The sequence below is a fragment of the Monodon monoceros genome, unplaced genomic scaffold (genome assembly GCF_005190385.1).
Source record: "Monodon monoceros isolate NGI ecotype Baffin Bay Population unplaced genomic scaffold, NGI_Narwhal_1 Super_Scaffold_20, whole genome shotgun sequence".
Classification (NCBI taxonomy): Eukaryota; Metazoa; Chordata; class Mammalia; order Artiodactyla; family Monodontidae; genus Monodon; species Monodon monoceros.
In genome coordinates, this window is record NW_021703777.1 from 105,757,647 (window position 1) to 105,775,392 (window position 17,746).

At 45.7% G+C, this 17,746-nt stretch overlaps 1 protein-coding gene across 2 annotated transcripts in view; it reads left to right on the forward strand.

The window, feature by feature from the left end:
* The window catches only part of HADH (hydroxyacyl-CoA dehydrogenase), a 47,591-nt gene extending 37,941 nt beyond the window's left edge, over positions 1 to 9,650 (forward strand). Inside the window, exons 6-9 of one of the 2 annotated variants that reach the window (XM_029235828.1) lie at positions 2,208 to 2,280; positions 7,697 to 7,813; positions 8,797 to 8,948; positions 9,219 to 9,650. In XM_029235828.1, coding sequence (XP_029091661.1) covers positions 2,208 to 2,280; positions 7,697 to 7,813; positions 8,797 to 8,915 — 309 coding nt within the window. In that variant the 3' untranslated portion in view covers positions 8,916 to 8,948; positions 9,219 to 9,650. Of the gene's footprint in view, positions 1 to 2,207; positions 2,281 to 7,696; positions 7,814 to 8,796 lie in introns of both variants that reach the window. The other variant, XM_029235829.1, reaches the window with a different exon arrangement.
* The last annotated feature ends 8,096 nt before the right edge of the window (positions 9,651 to 17,746 follow it).

Sequence of the window (17,746 nt, forward strand, 5' to 3'; positions counted from 1 at the left end):
AGGAATAAACGAATTAATATTTGTAAAGTACTTAGAACAAACAATACCTGGTATATAATAAATACAGTAAAGTATATTTAATAAATATATGTGTATGAAAAATGTAAGGTGTGTGATTATATAAAATTAAACTGCTTAATTAAAGGACTGTGTCTCTTTACATTCTACCAATATTGAGAGTATCACTCTGCATCCTCAAGCATTGAATATTATAATGGGGAAAAAACCTCTTGCCAGTAATCTTACTGGCAACATGCTATTTTGTTCTAATGAATATTTCTTTAAATATTTTGTGAGTTTTAGCATGTTTTCCTTATTGAGTTCTATGAGCTCTTTATGTAAATGATTTTAAAACTCCATATATTATATATGGAGAAAATATTTTTCCCAGGCTGCTTTCTGATTTCTAACCTTGTATATGGTGTGCTTCATGTATTCAGGTACCTTACCCCATCCTGAATTTCTACAATAAACTTTTTGAAGTTGAAAAGCATTTTTGCCCTAGTTATTTAAAAAAAATTTTTTTATTAGAGTATAGTTGATTTACAATGTTTCATTAGTTTCCGCTGTACAGCAAAGTGTACCAGTTATACTATATCCACTTTTTTAGATTCTTTTCCCATATAGGTCATTACAGAGTATTGAGAAGAGTTCCCTGTGCTATACAGTAGGTCCTTATTAATTACGTATTTTATATATAGTAGTGTGTATTTGTCAGTCCCAGTCTCCCAATTTATCACCCCCCCCCAACTTTCCCCCGGTAACCATAAGTTTGTTTTCTACACTTGTGACTATTTCTGTTTTGTAAATAAGTTCATTTGTACCACTTTTTTAGATTTCACATATAAACGATATCATGATATTTGTCTTTCTCTGTCTGATGTATTTCTCTCGGTATGAGATTCTCTAGGTCCATCCATGGTGCTGCAAATGGCATTATTCCTTTCTTTTTTTCTAGCTGAGTAATATCCCATTGTATATATGTACCACATCTTCTTTATCCATTCATCCGTCGATGGACATTTAAGTGCTTCCATGCCCTAGTTATTAAATCAACATGGTTATATTAATATAGTCTTGGTTAAACTGATAAAGCTCTTTTGTGCATCTCTGTATTCCTGGGAGATGAGGTAGGCGTGGTTTCAGCTTGTCCAGAGTGAAAGGAGCTACAAATCCTGTGGCTACGGTGTGCAGTCTGGTGAGTTGGAAGAGTAATGCAGGAGGCTGGGCGTCTTTAATTCAGATGTTTATGGAGTGTCCAGTGTGTGCTTGAAACAGGACACAAGGCCTGGGGCCAGGGTGCAGATTTCTTCCTGCAGGAGGATCACAGCCTTTTGTTAAAAGAGCGGGCTCCATTTACTTAGTGGAAATCAACTTCACATAAATACCACCAAAAAGTTAACCAACCCAGCCTGCCCCACAAGCTTCCAAAAGAGATCAGTAGGTAGAATCCAGACACCATACTAGGCCTCCAGGAGAGATGGTTAAGCATTTTAATGAGGGGGGAAATGAAGAAGGGATGTGCAGTACAAGGAGTCATCAGGGTAGAGAGTCTTCGGCAGTGAGCTGTGAAAGGCCATCGATCTGTTAGCATCTGCTTGTTTGCCCCGGCACCTGTCCCCAGCTCCACCATCCTGTGCTGTGCGCTGGAGCCTGAGAAAATCCTGAGCAGCCGGGAGGTCGTGCTCCTACGAGGAGTGTTCAAGATGGACTGTTACTTTTTCTAGGCTCCTGAAAGGGATGTGGGAGAGAAGAGGAGTAAAAGGACTACCATTTGAGGGGAGGGCTGTATGCACAGCATTTTATGTGTTCTGATTTATCTTCACAACCTGTGAGGTGGAAGTTACTATTCCCATTTCACAGATGATGAAACTGAGATTCAGAATGATGCAAGGTCAGAGAATATTAGAATTCGAGCCCACATCTGCCTGCCCCCAAAGCCATGCTCTTTCTAGTGACCCCTCTGCCTTATCTGCCTTTATTTCAGGGTCCGTGCAGTAGGGGCTTATGGGGTACTATAATTGTTGGATAAATTGTCATGTGAGATAGAAGTGAGACTGTCTTGGTACCTTAAAACACTTTGAAAATGTATAGCTTGATAAATGTGGGTAACAGTCCAGGGTGAGAAGGAGTGATCTGGTGACTTTACAAAAGATAAAGTTCATGGAAAATTCATTTGTCTACTGTTTTTCTCTCTCCTCTGACAGGATACTCCTGGGTTTATTGTGAACCGTCTCCTGGTGCCATACCTCATGGAAGCAGTCAGGCTGTATGAACGAGGTAGCTGTCCCGACCCAGGCTGGGTGCAGCGAGTCTGGGAGTTCTCCCGCAGGGTCTGTGGGAAGGGATGGGCCATGAGGCGTAGGGGAGGAGCTTCTGTTTTCTGGCTCTGTGGATCAGCCTGACCCTGGGCCCCCATGCCTCTGTCACTGTGCTCCCAGGCCCCCCTGGATTCCCTCTGAGGTGGCTCTGGGACAGCCCCCCCACTACAGTCCCAGCCAGAGCAATCATAGGCCAACACGGATTTATATCCTGGATCTCTGGTTAAAGGGTTTATTGCTTAAAATAATCATGATGATGATGATGTAGATGTAAAAGTCACAGGGCTAGGAAACCTTTAAAATTCCCTAAGGTTCTAAAATTGAGACAGGAGAAGGGAAATGAGTAACAAGGCTGTTGTGTGACAAGGAATGTTTCTAACAGCCTCGTCCATCCTTACTGAGTGATGTTATGATGCATTTTTTTTTTTAACCTTAAGAATGGTCTGAAATGGTTTTTTCTCAATACTTTGTTGATTGACAAAGAATCATTTTCCCTGTTGCAGAAGTAGACTTGGGACATGGTCCAAGGTTATAAAATGTCATGTATCCTCCTGCCTACCTTACCTACCGCATTTCTGGAAAGGTAACTATCATGTCTGCTTCAAAGGCAAACAGGCCTTAATAGGACTGGATGAAAAGCAAGTGTAATTGTTTTCAATTACTTCATTTACAAATGCTTGCTCCTGAGAATGTCATTTTTGAAACAAAACATTTATACTAGCTCTTCCAGAGAGATGAAAGCATATTTTCTTCCTCAAAATCTGCTTTAAATATTAAAACTTTTCTCTGTGTTTTATGGAGGCATTTGCCTCACTTTTGCTCCAAGATCAAACCAACACTTCTGTGTTTATCTATCAACAAATATGCCTAATTACACCTCAAAGACAGCATGAAGCATTTTGCCCTACTTTGAAAGGCAGAGTTTTTTTTGTAATGTAATGTTTTAGAATATAGCATGTGGGTGATCCACCTCGTAATGGTGTCTTTCTCACTGAAACATGCTGTCACTTTGATATATTTTCAACTGAACCATGTATCTGGTTGTAAGTTGAAAGTCATTTTCTTATCTTCTACTTTCCTCTTACCAGCAGTGGTCCTTTTCTAAACAGATGGAATCCCTTTAACCTTCACCATCACTAGCCACCTGGGAGGTGAAATTCGGAGGGGAATCTGACCCCACAGGGGAAGTACTCTTACTTTGCCCTTGGCGGCGCCCTCAGTACCCTGGAGGTGCTGGGGGTCATGTCTGGCTGCTGTTTCCCAGGAAGCCACACTGTGGTCTGGACTCCTCACACCTCAGGCTTCTTACCATGTCCGTTCTGCCACCTCAAGGTTCTGCCCTCATTCAGCCAGCGCAGGGGGTGCTCACATGCACGCCTGCCACCCCGCCTCTGTTAGCCTGCTCTGAGTGGCTGGCGGAACTGCATCCGTTCTTCTTTGACACCTGAAGGCATTCTGGATTATCCTGTCTCGCTGCCATGTCTTTTCATTTGTCACTTTGGATTCCTCCCTGTCACCCCAGTCTCCCTGTGCCGGTCAGCCTGCCTTTAGTGAGGCTCCCCCAGGCAGCCAAGGATTTCCCGTTACCTTGTGTCTTTTCCAAACTGGTCTCCTCAAGTATTGTGTTGTCCAGGAGGGTGAGGAGACAGTGCGTGCAGTGCCGCGCCCCGCCCGCTGCCAGCAGAGTCAAGCCATGAAGGCAGTTCAGCCCAGCCTTTTCCGAACTCATTGTGGAGAATTTCTCTGGATGACACTGTCTTGGTCAGCTTGGGTTGCTATAAAAAATACAGCAATATAGATTGGGTGGCATATAAATGACAGAAATATAATTCTTACAGTTCTGGAGGCTAAAGTCCAAATTTAGGGTGCCAGCATGATTGGGTATCTGTGCAAGCCCTCTTCTGGTTGTAGACTGCCTCCCATGGCAGAGAGCAGAGAGAGGAAACAGGCTCTCTTATGACTCTGAGAAGAGCGCTGATCCCATTCATGGGAGCTCTACCCTTGTGACTCTTCTAATCCTAATTCCTACGAGACCCCACCTCCTTATACCATCGCATTGGGGGGTAGTATTTCAACATGAATTTTGGGTCCATTACAAACACTTTTGTAATTCCCGAGGTAAGTGTGCCACTCAGACAGGTTGGCAGAATGCTGCTTTGAGCGGTAGAGGGTCGTCAGAAGGATGTGTGGGGCATTAGAACAGAGAATCAGCTCTGTCGTTGTCCACTCGGGCCTCCTGGGCAGCTGAGCGTCTTTTCAGTGCACAGGCCCCCAGCAGCGCTTCGGTCAACTGCCTGTGGAGTCTAGCTGCGCTTCACCGCCCCCATCGCTGCTCTCTGGTGTTGGGAGCCTCCTTGCTTCTGTCGTGCCTTCCTCCCCAGTGCCCTGCAGCTTCTGTCCTCTCTCCTTCGTTGCTCTCATCATTCCCACTGTAACCGAGGCCTGATTGGTGGGCTCGGTCACCCTTGCCCCTGGGGGTCCGGGCTCTCTCTGCAGACCTTTGAGCAGGCTGGTGCCTGGAGCAGACAGCTGCCCCCGTCAGATGCCACTGTGACAGGGTCCACTCTGGCAGCGTGGTGGGGCTGCATGGTTAGCTCTTCTCGGGTGACGCCCTGGGAGTGTCGTGAGCCTGTTCCCCAGGCACTGTGTGACATCCTGCTCACACTGTCCCTCCCCCGCACAAGACGTGTTCAGCGGTTCCATTGTAGCCTACCAAATACGGTGCCCTCACCAGGGGGCCTTCTTTCTCCTCACCCTCTGCCTTCCTGTCATCACCCCACACCTTACTCCCACCTTCTCACAAGGCCCCACTGGACTGTCCCCAGCGCTCCAGGCTGGATGTGATCTGTGTTGTCGTAACTCTCTGTACACTTTGCTTCTCCTTCGGGGCATGTGCTACTCTCTTCCCTGCCGCACGGCATGTGTCTCTCTTCTCCTACTGTACTCTTGTCTTCTGCGGCAGTATTTGGGTCCCCATCTTCATACCCCGCAAAGTGCTTGTGTAGGACAGGCTTTAGGTAGCTGTTGATGAATAAAGGAATGGTGGCTGCACTGCGGTTCTGATCTCTTTGCTGTGACTCTGGTTTGTTGTTAATGCCAAGAATGGTCGGTAGGTGGTGCTGATGAGCCGGCAGAGGAAGCCTGTTGGGGCAGGTCCCAGGTTCTCAGGCCTGCAGAAGAGCTGGGAGTTCACTGAGGACGCCCTTCTTTGTTGTTCAGAGTTGGGGGCTCTTAGCTGACGGTGGGGGTGGGTCCCATGAGCCTCCTAAGGCTGATGCCGAATTTTGTGTTTATGTGCATTTTCTTTGGAGAAGGTGTCAGGTTCCAAGTGAAGTGCTTGATTCTAAAGAGTAGGAATTATTGGTCTAAAATTATTATTGGTTAAAATTATTGGTCTATACCACGTGTTGTTAACTCCCACTTGGCACACCGGTCTGTATTTTATTTCGCTCTCTTTTCTTTTTGCCTCTTTCACCCTGTGTTACTCAGAACAGAATTTTTAGAATTATACTGACTTTGTAAAGCTTTTTAGATTTTTTTCCATGATGTGCTGTGTCTTCATATTATTTCAGTCAAGTGAGCCTCTGAATCTGGAATTACAGTTTTGACTCTAGGGTTTATTGTCTGTCTTGAATATTGATTTGATTAAATGGCTTTAGGTAAGTTGGAACCGTTATGCTATGAGATTTCTGTCCCCAGGGAGCCTATATTCTAATGAGGGGAGACAGCCTGTAGCAAATGAACCAATAGATAACATGTTAGGTTGTGACCAGTAATCCCCGAGAAAGATAAAGTCTAGGGGATGGCTGGAGTCCTAGCCTGGAGTCCTGACAGTTGCTAGTGTATATGCAGGGAGGAGGGGGAGGCTCTGATGCGGTGACACCTGAGCAGAGGTTCTGCGGATGGTGAGGACAGGTCACCAGTACAGGGAGCATCCTGGGCTGTTGTTCCAGCATTCTGGCCCGGACACCACGGAAACCTCGAAGTCTAATGAAATCCTCTCGGCATAATCCACTTATCAGCTGCCGGCTTCTTTCTCACTCCTGCCTTTGCACGTGCTGCTCCTGCTCCCTGGAATGCCCTTCCCGGCCCCTCCCTGGGATTCTCTTCAGGACCGCCAGGACCCGGGCCTGGGTGGCAGTTGTGGTGAAGTCGTGGCAGTATGAGTAAATCTCTCCGTGTCTGTGAGTCTTCATGAATCCTCAGCACTTGTCATGATGAAATTTGTGCTTTACACATCTGGATCCTCCCATTATACTGTGAACACTGGAGTGCTTGTCTTGTTTTTCTTTGTCTCATTCCAAGTCTCTGGTGCCTGATACATAACAGATATAGACAAAAGTTGAATGAATGAGTGAATGAGGCTGCCTGATAAGGCTAATGTGTATGTGATCATTTTTGCTCTCTTATGGCCTGAAGCTCAAATCATGGTTCTCAGGATCCTCTGGTGGAGTACTGATAATGTCTCCCGTAAGAAATAATTGGTTGGTATTTTAATCATCTTGAAATCCTTTGGCATTACCTTAGTACTTCATATGCTTTTAAAAATAGAGTCTTTATGCATGTTAAGTAGTTCTTGTTCCTCATGTCTAAAAATCTGAACTATTTAGGTTGTGAAATCTCTCAAGTCTTTTATAGCTTTTTAATTTTATTTAGCTTTGGTATAATTGACCATTTCTTTATGCTTTGGAACAAAATTCTAGATAGACACTTGTGACAGGCTAGTCCTGATTTTGGAGAAAGGGACCAGGTTGTTCTCTGTAAAGACCTCTGTGACATTATGTGAAGGATAAAAACTCCAAGAAAAAAGCACTTGGCCCTTGACTCCTCAGCACACTTGCACACTTACATGGCAGTGCTCAGTCGGGTTTGGGCTTTCCTTTGAACATTATCGTGACTAAAGAGTTTGTGTGCATGTGATTCCAGAGGGATACTCATTACTTATAAAACCAGGAAATCTGGAAAAGAAAAATATACATATAATACATAGAAAAACAAAAAAAAGCCCATTTATCAATCAAAAACATGTCCTCGCTTTAAAGGATATTTTAGTAAGTTATTCCAGAGAAGGTGATTCCCAATCCATTAGAAAGTAACTAATGTTTCCAGGCCACTGGGGCCTTCTCTCTCCATGAACAAGGTTGCAGTGCTCTAGAATTCACCTCACAGAGTAACTTCGTGGAGTAGCTTTGAAAATCTTGTGACCTATTTGGCATTTACCTCTAAGAAAAATCTTACCTAAGCCAGAGCTCCTGACTCCAGATGTTTTTTGAATGTGCAAATATGTAAAATGCTAGTAATTCAGGGACTCAGCACGTGACCAGGAGGATTCTGGGAAGGATGGTGGTGACTCAGCACTGCCCTCTTCTGTGCAGGTGATGCATCCAAGGAAGACATCGATACTGCTATGAAGCTGGGTGCTGGGTACCCCATGGGCCCATTCGAGCTTCTCGATTATGTTGGGCTGGATACTACGAAGTTCATCATGGACGGTAAGAATTGGAATTCTCTGTTGTCTGTCTTTAATTGAGTTGAGGTAGTCTCTCTCAACTATGAATTAAAGTATAATGCCTATTTAAACAGATAAGGAGTCTTAGTAGACCTTCCAAAGTCCTGCCCCACCAGCTTAAAGATTAAAGTGAAATGGCAGAAGGAAAAATGTGATTGCCTATTCTCCTCATAAGGCAACTTTTTTTAAAAACTTTTCATTTTGAAATAATTATAGATTCGCAAGAAGTCTCAAATACAGCACAGACAGGGCCTGTGTACCCCTTTATATAGTTTCCCCCTGTGGTTCCATCTTATATCATAACCACAGTACAGTATCAAAGCCAGGAAATTGACATTGGTACACAGTCATTCTATCACATATGCTGATATGTGTAACCACTGCATTCAAGATGCACGACCATGTAAAAAAGTGTATTCATTTTACAGTAGTGGCTCTGAAGACAGGTTTAAAATAGTAACCAAAATTGGGCTACCGAAGTTGAATGTACCTCATAATACCAAGTTGCACAAAGAATACTTATGGGAGGAGCAAGGAGGGCTCTGGTTTAAGCATGAACTTTTGAATTTTATGAGGGTACAAAATACCAGGGGCAGCAAATTCAGATTTGCTGAAAAGTCATTTCACTGTGTCACTGAGGGGTCCAGCCACCAGGTGAATGGGTTCTGTTTGTGACCCTGGACCTTTGGCATTAGCGATTCCCAGGAAGGGGTCGGATGAACAGGACAGCCATTGGTAGAGCTGGGCCTCGAGCGGCGCGGCCTGGTGGCAGCACACCCGCTTTAGGGCTCATGCTCAGCCTTCCTTCTGCCTCTGCCGTTTTGGCCTGAGTGACACCAAGCCTGTGGGGCTCTCCCACATCAGAGTAAGGACCCTTCTCCCCACGCTCTGCCTCCAGACTTGCCCAGGAACGCCGAGACTTAAACCCAGCAATTCATCCGAAGCTCTTTTCCCTCCTCTCAATAGGATGGCATGAAATGGATACAAAGAACCCCTTGTTTCAGTCCAGCCCATCCATGAATAAGCTGGTAGCAGAGAATAAGCTTGGCAAGAAGACTGGAGAAGGATATTACAAATACAAGTGATGCGCAGCTTCTCTGGCTCTGGGAAGAAGCCCCGTAAGCACATACCAACAGCTCCCCAGGTGCCCCGGGGAATGCTCTTTGGTCAGACGTTCCCTCACACAGCACGGTCTGTTCGATGTGCATTTTGATTGTAATCTATCTGAACTAATTATTTACAGTAGTTACAGTAATAGCCGATTCCTCCATTGAGAACTAATTCCCTTTTTAAGTCTGTTTGTTCATTTCTGTGTATTTTCTAAAAAGCTTTACACCTTAGGTGCCTTGGAGTAAACATTTATTTTGAACCTTGTCGTTTTTGTAAAGAGTGTCCTGAACCTGAACTCATTCACTTGTAACGAGAGCACCCTGTGTCCGTCGTTGCCACATGGGAGAGCCGCGAGCCGTTGCCTCGTCGTGGTGTGTCTGTGGAGGGCTGCGTGAGCAGCACCTGCATCTCGCCTTTACCAGAACATGTGCTGCCTGCAGCCTCAAGCCTTACCCTACTTCGGGCGTGACGTCAGGTGTCACGCCTCGATTCAGCTCATCATCGAGATGCTGCTTCTGGATTGGTGGGAATACCTCCATGTGTTTTGTTTTTGCGGGAAGAGGTTTCATTCACCTCTGAAATCTGAGTGGTTATTGTCTTTTTTTTTTTTTTCATGAGAAATAATTGCTGCAGATTGACTCTAATGAAATACAGTCTTTTATTCTGTGAAAATTTGAATTCAAATAAACATGTAAAATTTAAAATCATAATATGCTTAAACGGTTATAAAAGTAAAGGTTGGTAATTTAGGCAGAAGCTGTGCCATCTTCTTTGGCCTGTAGTCACTTTTTTGAGTGGTAATGGAGGGGGAGGAGTGGCAGGAGAGGGTGTTCATGTACAACCTGCCTGCAGCTGTCACTCCAGATTTCTTACCCACAGAGCAAGAATAAGGGCACAGAAAACACTTTTTAAGGAACATCTGTTTCTTCTTTGCCAACAAAAAGAAACAGTGTAACATAAGCTTCTCTTAATCATTGGCTTGAGAAAGTGTCTTCCAAGATAGAATTTTGAAGCTGGAAAGAAATCAGAAACCCTGAGGTCCAGTGGCCTCATTAACAGAGAGCTGAAGTGACGTGCCCAAGGTCACCAGAAATTCTGTGGCGGAGCCAGGATTAGAACTAGGTTTCAATGATTAAAAAAAAAAAATACAAAAAAGCAAATTTGAAAATTTCAAACAGGACTGTCCCCAAAATGGGCATCCTTGCTTGGTATCCTGGGTCACAGTGCCAGTGGTTGAGAGATTTCTGCCCCCCTCCATTTCATGGTGGATAAAGGGGAGCTTATTCATTTTTTTTTTACTTGAATTTAACTATAGCATAATGGAAAAATTAATATGTACTTACATTTCTACCACACATAGAACCTGGTTTAGGAAACTTGTAGGTTATTCTTATAAAACATTTCCTAGCGATAAAAGGAAGCACCTGTGACACCATCACCATTTCCATCACTTAAGGTTACCCTGTGGTCAGACAGCCCCCTGCTCACTCCCAGGCTGGCTCCTGACCTTTGTTTGACAGGAGCCCCGGGCTTAGAAGGGGCCTTTCTTTCTTTCTATTCTCTGACTGGAGTGCCCGCAGGATGTGGGCCCTTGTCTTGGAAATGGCAGGGCTCGCTCTTGACCACTGAATTCCAGGAAAGAGAGAACTCAGTGGTGTGACTGTCAGCCTGCCGGGGTGAGGGTGGAGGTCACCTCCACCTTTCTCTGGGTGAGGGTTTTCAGCTCACTCAGCCTGCCAGAAAGTCAGAACACCTGGCCTCTGAAGATTCTTTTATCATTTTCAAAAATCCTGTTCCACATGCCATGTTTGAGTCCGGGAAGGAATTTTGAACATCTTCTTACACACAGGAGCAGAGAGCGGCTTTCTCAGCCCCGTCTCTGCATTCTTGGGTGAGCCCAGCTGCTGCCCGCCGAGGGCTCCGTGGGGAGAAGGGTCTCCGTGGTCAGGTCCTCTGCTTTCAAATCAGGACGGCTGCTGCTGTTTGCCGTGGTATGTGTTGCAAACTGAGCCTCAGCAGGAACCGTAGGGGCTTGGGTTGGCCTCCACTGTGTTTGGCTGCACTTGTTCAGGAGGGAGGGCAAGTCCAGGCGGGGCTGTGGGCCTGGCTTCCCCGATGCTGTTCCTCCTCTCTTCCCTGAACTCTCCTCCAGTCAGCGATCCAGGGATGTTTGGTCACATCTTGAACGTAATTACTAGATTTTTTAGATCAAGAGGATACTCTCCCCCCTTCTCTCCTGTACTCCCTTCTTAGTGATATTATTATTCCTATGATAGAAATGAAAACTTGAGATTAAAAAGAAAGCTGTACGATGGATGAAATAGCTTGTCGAAAAAGACCAAGTGCGCCTCTGAGCATAGCCATCACCTGGACTTCAATTATGGTTAGCCAGATGGCGTTCTCTGAAGGATAGTTTTAGTGCTTCTGAAGATGTCTTTGTAAAGTAAAACTTGTGGCCCTTTAATGTCCATAAGCTTCACTGTTAGTAGTTTCTCAGGGGGCAATGGTTGGCTAATTCTCTTTTTTAAAAAAAATTAATTTATGGCTGTGTTGGGTCTTCGTTGCTGCGTGCGGGCTTTCTCTAGTTGTGGCGAGCGGGGGCTACTCTTCGTTGCGGTGCGCGGGCTTCTCATTGTGGTGGCTCCTCTTGTTGCGGAGCATGGGCTCTAGGCGCGCGGGCTTCAGTAGTTGTGGCTCACAGGCTTAGTTGCTCCGCGGCATGTGGGATCTAAGTGGACCAGGGCTCGAACCCGTGTCCCCTGCATTAGCTGGCGGATTCTTAACCACTGTGCCACCAGGGAAGTCCTGGCTAACTTCTCTTGGCATCAGTTGTAAGGTCTGTTTCCAGTTTGGGGACTGTTAACTGATGCAGCATGGGGGTAAGGCAGGAACAGATCTTGAATCTACAGTATAAAATCTGGCGGAACAAAATGATTCCCCACTGGGTTCTGTTCTATGGTAAGTTTTCTGACTCTTTAACATGTCAGCTTTTAAAAGCTCATTTGAGACCCAGCCATTAATTGTTGGAGGAGGTGAAACTAATATGTTAGTCACCGCTTATACAACATGCACAAATTACACTTTCTCTCATAGTTTTCAAGTTATAGTTGTCACACATTTGAAACAAGCTTTTGTCTTGATTTTAATCCCTTTAACATTTCAACCTAAGTAACTAATTGATTAAGTCTTAGCAGAAATACAAGGTGTGGCTGTAATTTTGTGGAACTAATTTTCCTGTAAACAGGCATTGATGGTACATAAACAATAATCAAAAAATGCTTTGAACAATGGAAGCATTGCTGCGTTTTCAACCCAATTTGATTGTGTAAATTCTGTTTTTAAGATCACTCGATTTCATAATCACAGTTTTTATTTCTATGGCAGAACAAATTTTAACTCCTGAAAGACAGAAAAATCCCATCATTGATACTAATTCTATTCAGCGTTTTATTTAAAATGACCAAATGTAGCTGTTCCAGAATTAATCGGTATAAGTGATTAATACCATGGGCTTTGGAATTAAACAGACTTGGGTTCTAGTGCTCAGCTGCACTCTCTTTACCTATGTAGCCTAACCTCGAGGGGGCGGGGCGGGCAGTTGTCTTCTGGAGAAATCTAGCAGAATGGGCACAGTGATGGGGCCTACCCGACAGGGTTTCTGAGGACCAAATGAGATGATGGACGTCCGGTGTTGAGCTCATTGCCTGGCTCAATAGGCTGATCGTGACTGCCTCCCTCCTCTGTGTCCATTGGAAGGAAGCCACGGTTCCTCAGAACCTGCAGGCTTAAGAGCCTTTTACACTTGCGGGAGGGAGCTGAGTGAAAGGGAGTCTTAGAGGTGAAGCTGCGGGGACAACTGGGTGAAAAGATAAGTGCGGGCGCTCCATACTCCACCCCGCAGCTGCTCCACAAGGGCCTCCCAAGCCTCGGGAGGGCCGCTGTCAGGGCTGATCCGGAGGGAGAAGCACGCAGGAACCAGCGAGCGGGCGAGGTGGCCGTCACCCAGGTGAGTTCCGTTTTATGTGTGGGCAGTAGACTGTGGAAGATTCAGGACCCCAGAAGGAAAGTAAGTGCGTAGGAGAGAGGGCCCCAAGACTCGCCGAACACATGCAGAAGTCAGGGAAGGGGGCGGTGTAGGAACAGAAGCAGCGGCGAACGTGCTCTCCTAGTGTTTGTTAAGGCAGAGCCAGGAGACAGGCCTTCAGGCGCAAGGGCTGCGGCCGCTGCCGGCCTGCAGGCCTCGAGTCCGCCAGAAACATGTAGCCTGTCCTCAGGCGGCCGAGCACATGTTATAAGGGAAAACTTAGACTAAGAACTCCCCGTAAACGGTCACTTTACCACGTTTGGAAATCCTGGGTTTAGAAAACAGGAAACTGAGAAACCACCCACACAGGCCTGGGGAGGAAGACACGTTTCTGCGAAGTTTTCTGGTTGAAGCGTCTGAAGGACCGAACCCTGAAAGCCTCACTCTGGAGCCGCGTGGAGGTTTTGCCACCTACCCCTGGGGAGGGGGATTTCCAGAGCTCTAACGCCTCAGTGTTACAGCTGCAGGGCAGCCCCGCCATCCATGGATTCGTGGCGGAGCAGGAGCGCCCTGGTTGGGCCCGGGGCCGTGACTGGCCCTCTGAGTCCAGAGGAGAGGCTGTCCGCCCTGAGGCCCGCAGGTGACACCTGCTTAACTGGCGTCAGGCGATGCGTGAGGGAGGGAATTGGTACCGAGCTGCCTTCCCCTCCCCCCCAACCCTGCACAGCTGGCGGAGCTTAAGCGAAGGCACACACCTCCTCGGCTGGGAACCAGCCCTGTGCGCCTGGGGGTGTTTAGAGAGTCCGCTGCCCTTTCAGCACTGGGTTTCTTGGGGGATTCTGCCGGTAGCTGGCTCGATGCTCTTAGGTCAGAGGCCTGTGTGAGGTCACGAATGCTCAAGTCTTGATTTTCTCTGTTGTCCTCCCTTGCCAGTTAAGGCTCGCACGTGTTAGGGGCTGACTCGTGCTAGCGTCGTCACGCTAGTCTGCAGTGCCAGGGGGTCTGGGGACAACACATCTCTGTCGAGCTTCTTGCTGTTTGCAGTCCCCGCCCCATCCCTGTGGTCACAGCCTCCTCGCGACTCTGTGGTCCAGGGCCTCTCATCACCACTTGAAATTCCCCATCCCTGCTGCCCCGGGGGAAAGGACTGGAGGGGAGAATAGACACAGTGCTCCTAACATTTCAGAATAAAAGTTGTGGTGGCCACAATATTGAGTGTTGCATTCAGGTTGAAAGCGCATGGAAATGGGCCGGTTTTTTTTTTTTTCCTTTCTACCAATTTTTTTTTAATTAAGGTATATTTGATTTACAGTGTCGTGGTAATCTCTGCTGTACAGCAAATGATTCAGTTATACATATTTATGCATTCCTTTTTCACATTCTTTTCCATGATGGTTTATCATAGGATACTGAATATAGTTCTCTGGGCTATACAGTAGGACCTTGTTGTTTATGCATTCGATATATAATAGCTCACATCTGCTAATCCCAACCTCCCACTCCATCCCTCCCCCAACCCCCTTCCCCTTGGCAACCACCAGTCTGTTCTCTATGTCCGTGTTTCTGTTTCATAGGCAGGTTCATTTGTGTCATGTTTTAGATTTCATGTGTGACATCATATGGTATTTGTCTTTCTCTGTCTGACTTAGTATGATAATCTCTAGGTCCATCCATGTTGCTGCGAATGGCATTATTTCATTCTTCTTTATGGCTGAGTAACATTCCGTTGTATGTATGTACCACATCTTCTTTTTATCCATTCATCTGTTGATGGACATTTAGGTTGCTTCCATGTCTTAACTATTGTGAATAGTGTAGCTGTGAACAAAGCAGGGGTGTGTATATCTTTTTGAATTATACTTTTGTCCGGATATATGCCCAGGAGTGGGATGGCTGGGTCATATGGTCTATTTTTAGTTTTTTTTTTAGTTTTAGTTTTTTAAGGAACCTCCATACTGTTCTCCCTAGTGGCTGTACCAATTTACATTCCCACCAACAGTGCAGGAGGGTTCCCTTTTCTCCACACCCTCTCCAGCATTTGTTCTTTGTAGAGAGTTTTTTTTTTTAATTTAACTGTTTTGTACAGCAGGTTCTTATTATCTATTTTATACACATCAGTGTATACATGTCAATCCCAATCTCCCAGTTCATCCCACCACCACCACCCACCCCCGCCACTTTCCCCCCTTGGTGTCCATACGTTTGTTCTCTACATCTGTGTCTCTATTTATGCCTTGCAAGCCGGTTAATCTGTACCATTTTTCTAGGTTCCACATATATGCATTAATATACGATATTTGTTTTTCTCTTTCTGACTTACTTCACTCTGCATGACACAGCTAGGTCCATCCACGTCTCTACAATGTTAGTTGTAGAGTTTTTGATGATAACCATTCTGACTGGTGTGAGGTGATACCTCACTGTAGTTTTGATTTGCATTTCTCTAATAATTAGTGATGTTGAGCATCTTTTCATGTGCCTCTTGGCCATCTGTATGTCTTCTTTAGAGAAATGTCTATTTAGGTCTTCTGAAAATGGGCCAGTTGTTGTAAGGGGCGCCTGGATGGGTTGGAGTTCTGAGACCAGGCACTGAGGAAAGAAGAGTCCCAGCTAGTTGGATCCTAGGAATCGGAGCAGACACAGCCTGTGCCAGATGCTGGAATGCGGGGAACAGATGAAGTGGTTCAGCAGGCACCCCTGGGCTTTTTAAGTCCCCAGCAAGCACTGCACAGGCCTTGCTTTGTACGCTGCATGGTGGCTAGAGCTGGGCATGGAGGGCGAGCTAGATTTTGAATCCGTGGGTTGCCTTTCTCCAGCTGAGTAACGTTGATAGGACCTGTAAAAACAACAGGCCAATTTGTGGGGCTCCGTTTTACTTTGGTTGTCTTGCACCTTCTTCCTGGTGGGAGAAAATATTACTACAGTGTAGAACATAATTTAGTGATTCTACTGAGTTCAAATTCTGAGACAATTAAGTTACGAACAGAGAAGAGAATGACTAATCTATTCTCACTGCGACTACAAAGAGAAACAACAGTTGTGTGATTAAGTCTGTTTGTAGGCAGTGTTCTCATTCCATCCAGCAAATAATACATTTTCGAACAACTTCTCCATGTATTTAACGGAGATCAAAATTTAACTGAGCCGGTAACATCTCAAGCTATTAGAGATGAGATAAAGAAAAGTATTTAATAAACACATCAGTGTAAATGACCCGATACAATCCAGACTCTGCACCCTTAGTGTAACCATTTCCTCGCTCTTTGGTCCAAATCAGAGTGGTTAGGCCTGGTTACCAACTGCTTCCACGGGCAGAAGAAAAATGCTTATATGTTCTATGGCTCCAGGCATTACAAAAACAAAGTAGTATTTTTTTACATTGGGGAAAAAAGAAACTGTTTAATAACAAATTCTAAAACAATTCAAAGGGAACTTCATTTGCTAGTTATTTTGTATGTGTGGGGTGTCTCTCATTTTCCACTCGCCGTATGTTCGCGGAGGTCAGTGAGATCTTCTTCAGCCTGCGAGGGGGTGTGCGCAGAGGGATGAAGCACACAGCTCCTGGCAGCGGGCGCGGCAGACACTGTCTGGCTCCGCGCGACTCCAAACCTGGGCTTTCCCCACTGTGTACCTCCTTCCATTATAAGCAACTGATTTTTAAAGTTTAAATTACTATTCAGGGAGAAGGATGCCTGTATGTTATAACAAATGCAGGTGGTGAACAAGCTTACAAACAGCAGAAACATTTTCCTAGTGGACAGTTATTTTGGCAGAGCCCATGGGCAGGTGCTCACTCAGTAAATAGGTATTGAATGAGTGCATTGACCAATTCTGTTTAACGCCACCTTACTGGCCTGCAGCACTGCCGACGGTAAACAAGGGGAGCATTTTTCTTCAGCTAGGCAAGTTCTAATTTAGGTTGATTCATGCTCGTGACGTTTATTTTAACTGGCTGTTTCAGTATACCCGATACATTCTCCGATCTCCCTCAAAACCACTCCTAGCTGCAGAGTAAGACAATGTGGGTTTTCCGCATTAGAGAGCTGGAGAAGTTTTGGAGGTTTGCAGCTGCCAAGATGGTATCCACTAAGTAATAGCCAACAAAACCAGTCATCTTATTTTTTCCCGTAATACATACATAGGCATTTTTTAGAATCCCATTCTTCTATTCATATTAAGATGCTTAACTTCAGACTATTCAGTGTCTGTTAAAAAGCGGTTCAGATTTTGTGCGCATATACACGTACGTATCCATGGAGGTCAGGCTTCACAGGGCAGCTCTTAAAATTTCTGTGTATGAAAGATAACATCCTGTGGCAGATGTAGCAACCTGTACAACTAGCACGTCGTGCGGAATTTAAGTTTCTCCTTTCTGTCGGGACCATGCGTCGCTCCCTCGTGACTTTGCTCCTTTAAAAAGAAAGCCACGCAGACATCTTGTTCTTGCTTGCGGGCCCCTGACCAGAAGTTTCCGTATTGTTTCAACCTTCTAGAGGAAAAGACATAGTTTCCTAACGTATAGAGGAAAAAATTGTTGTATTTAGGACAGCCATAGTTGTGAAGGTGTTCCAAGGCTCCTTCCAGCCGAACAGGTAGTTGCCAGCAACCAAACACACTAAAGCCACAAGGAAAGCGCCCCTTGCTTGGTAAGGACCGGCGCATCCGCTGCGACCTCCGAGAGAGGCTGGCCGTCCTCCTCTAGCAACACGCTCCAGCCTCGAGCTCGCCGCGGGGAAGGAAGCCCAAGCCGAATCGCTGCAAGAGCAAACAGAAGCAGTGGCC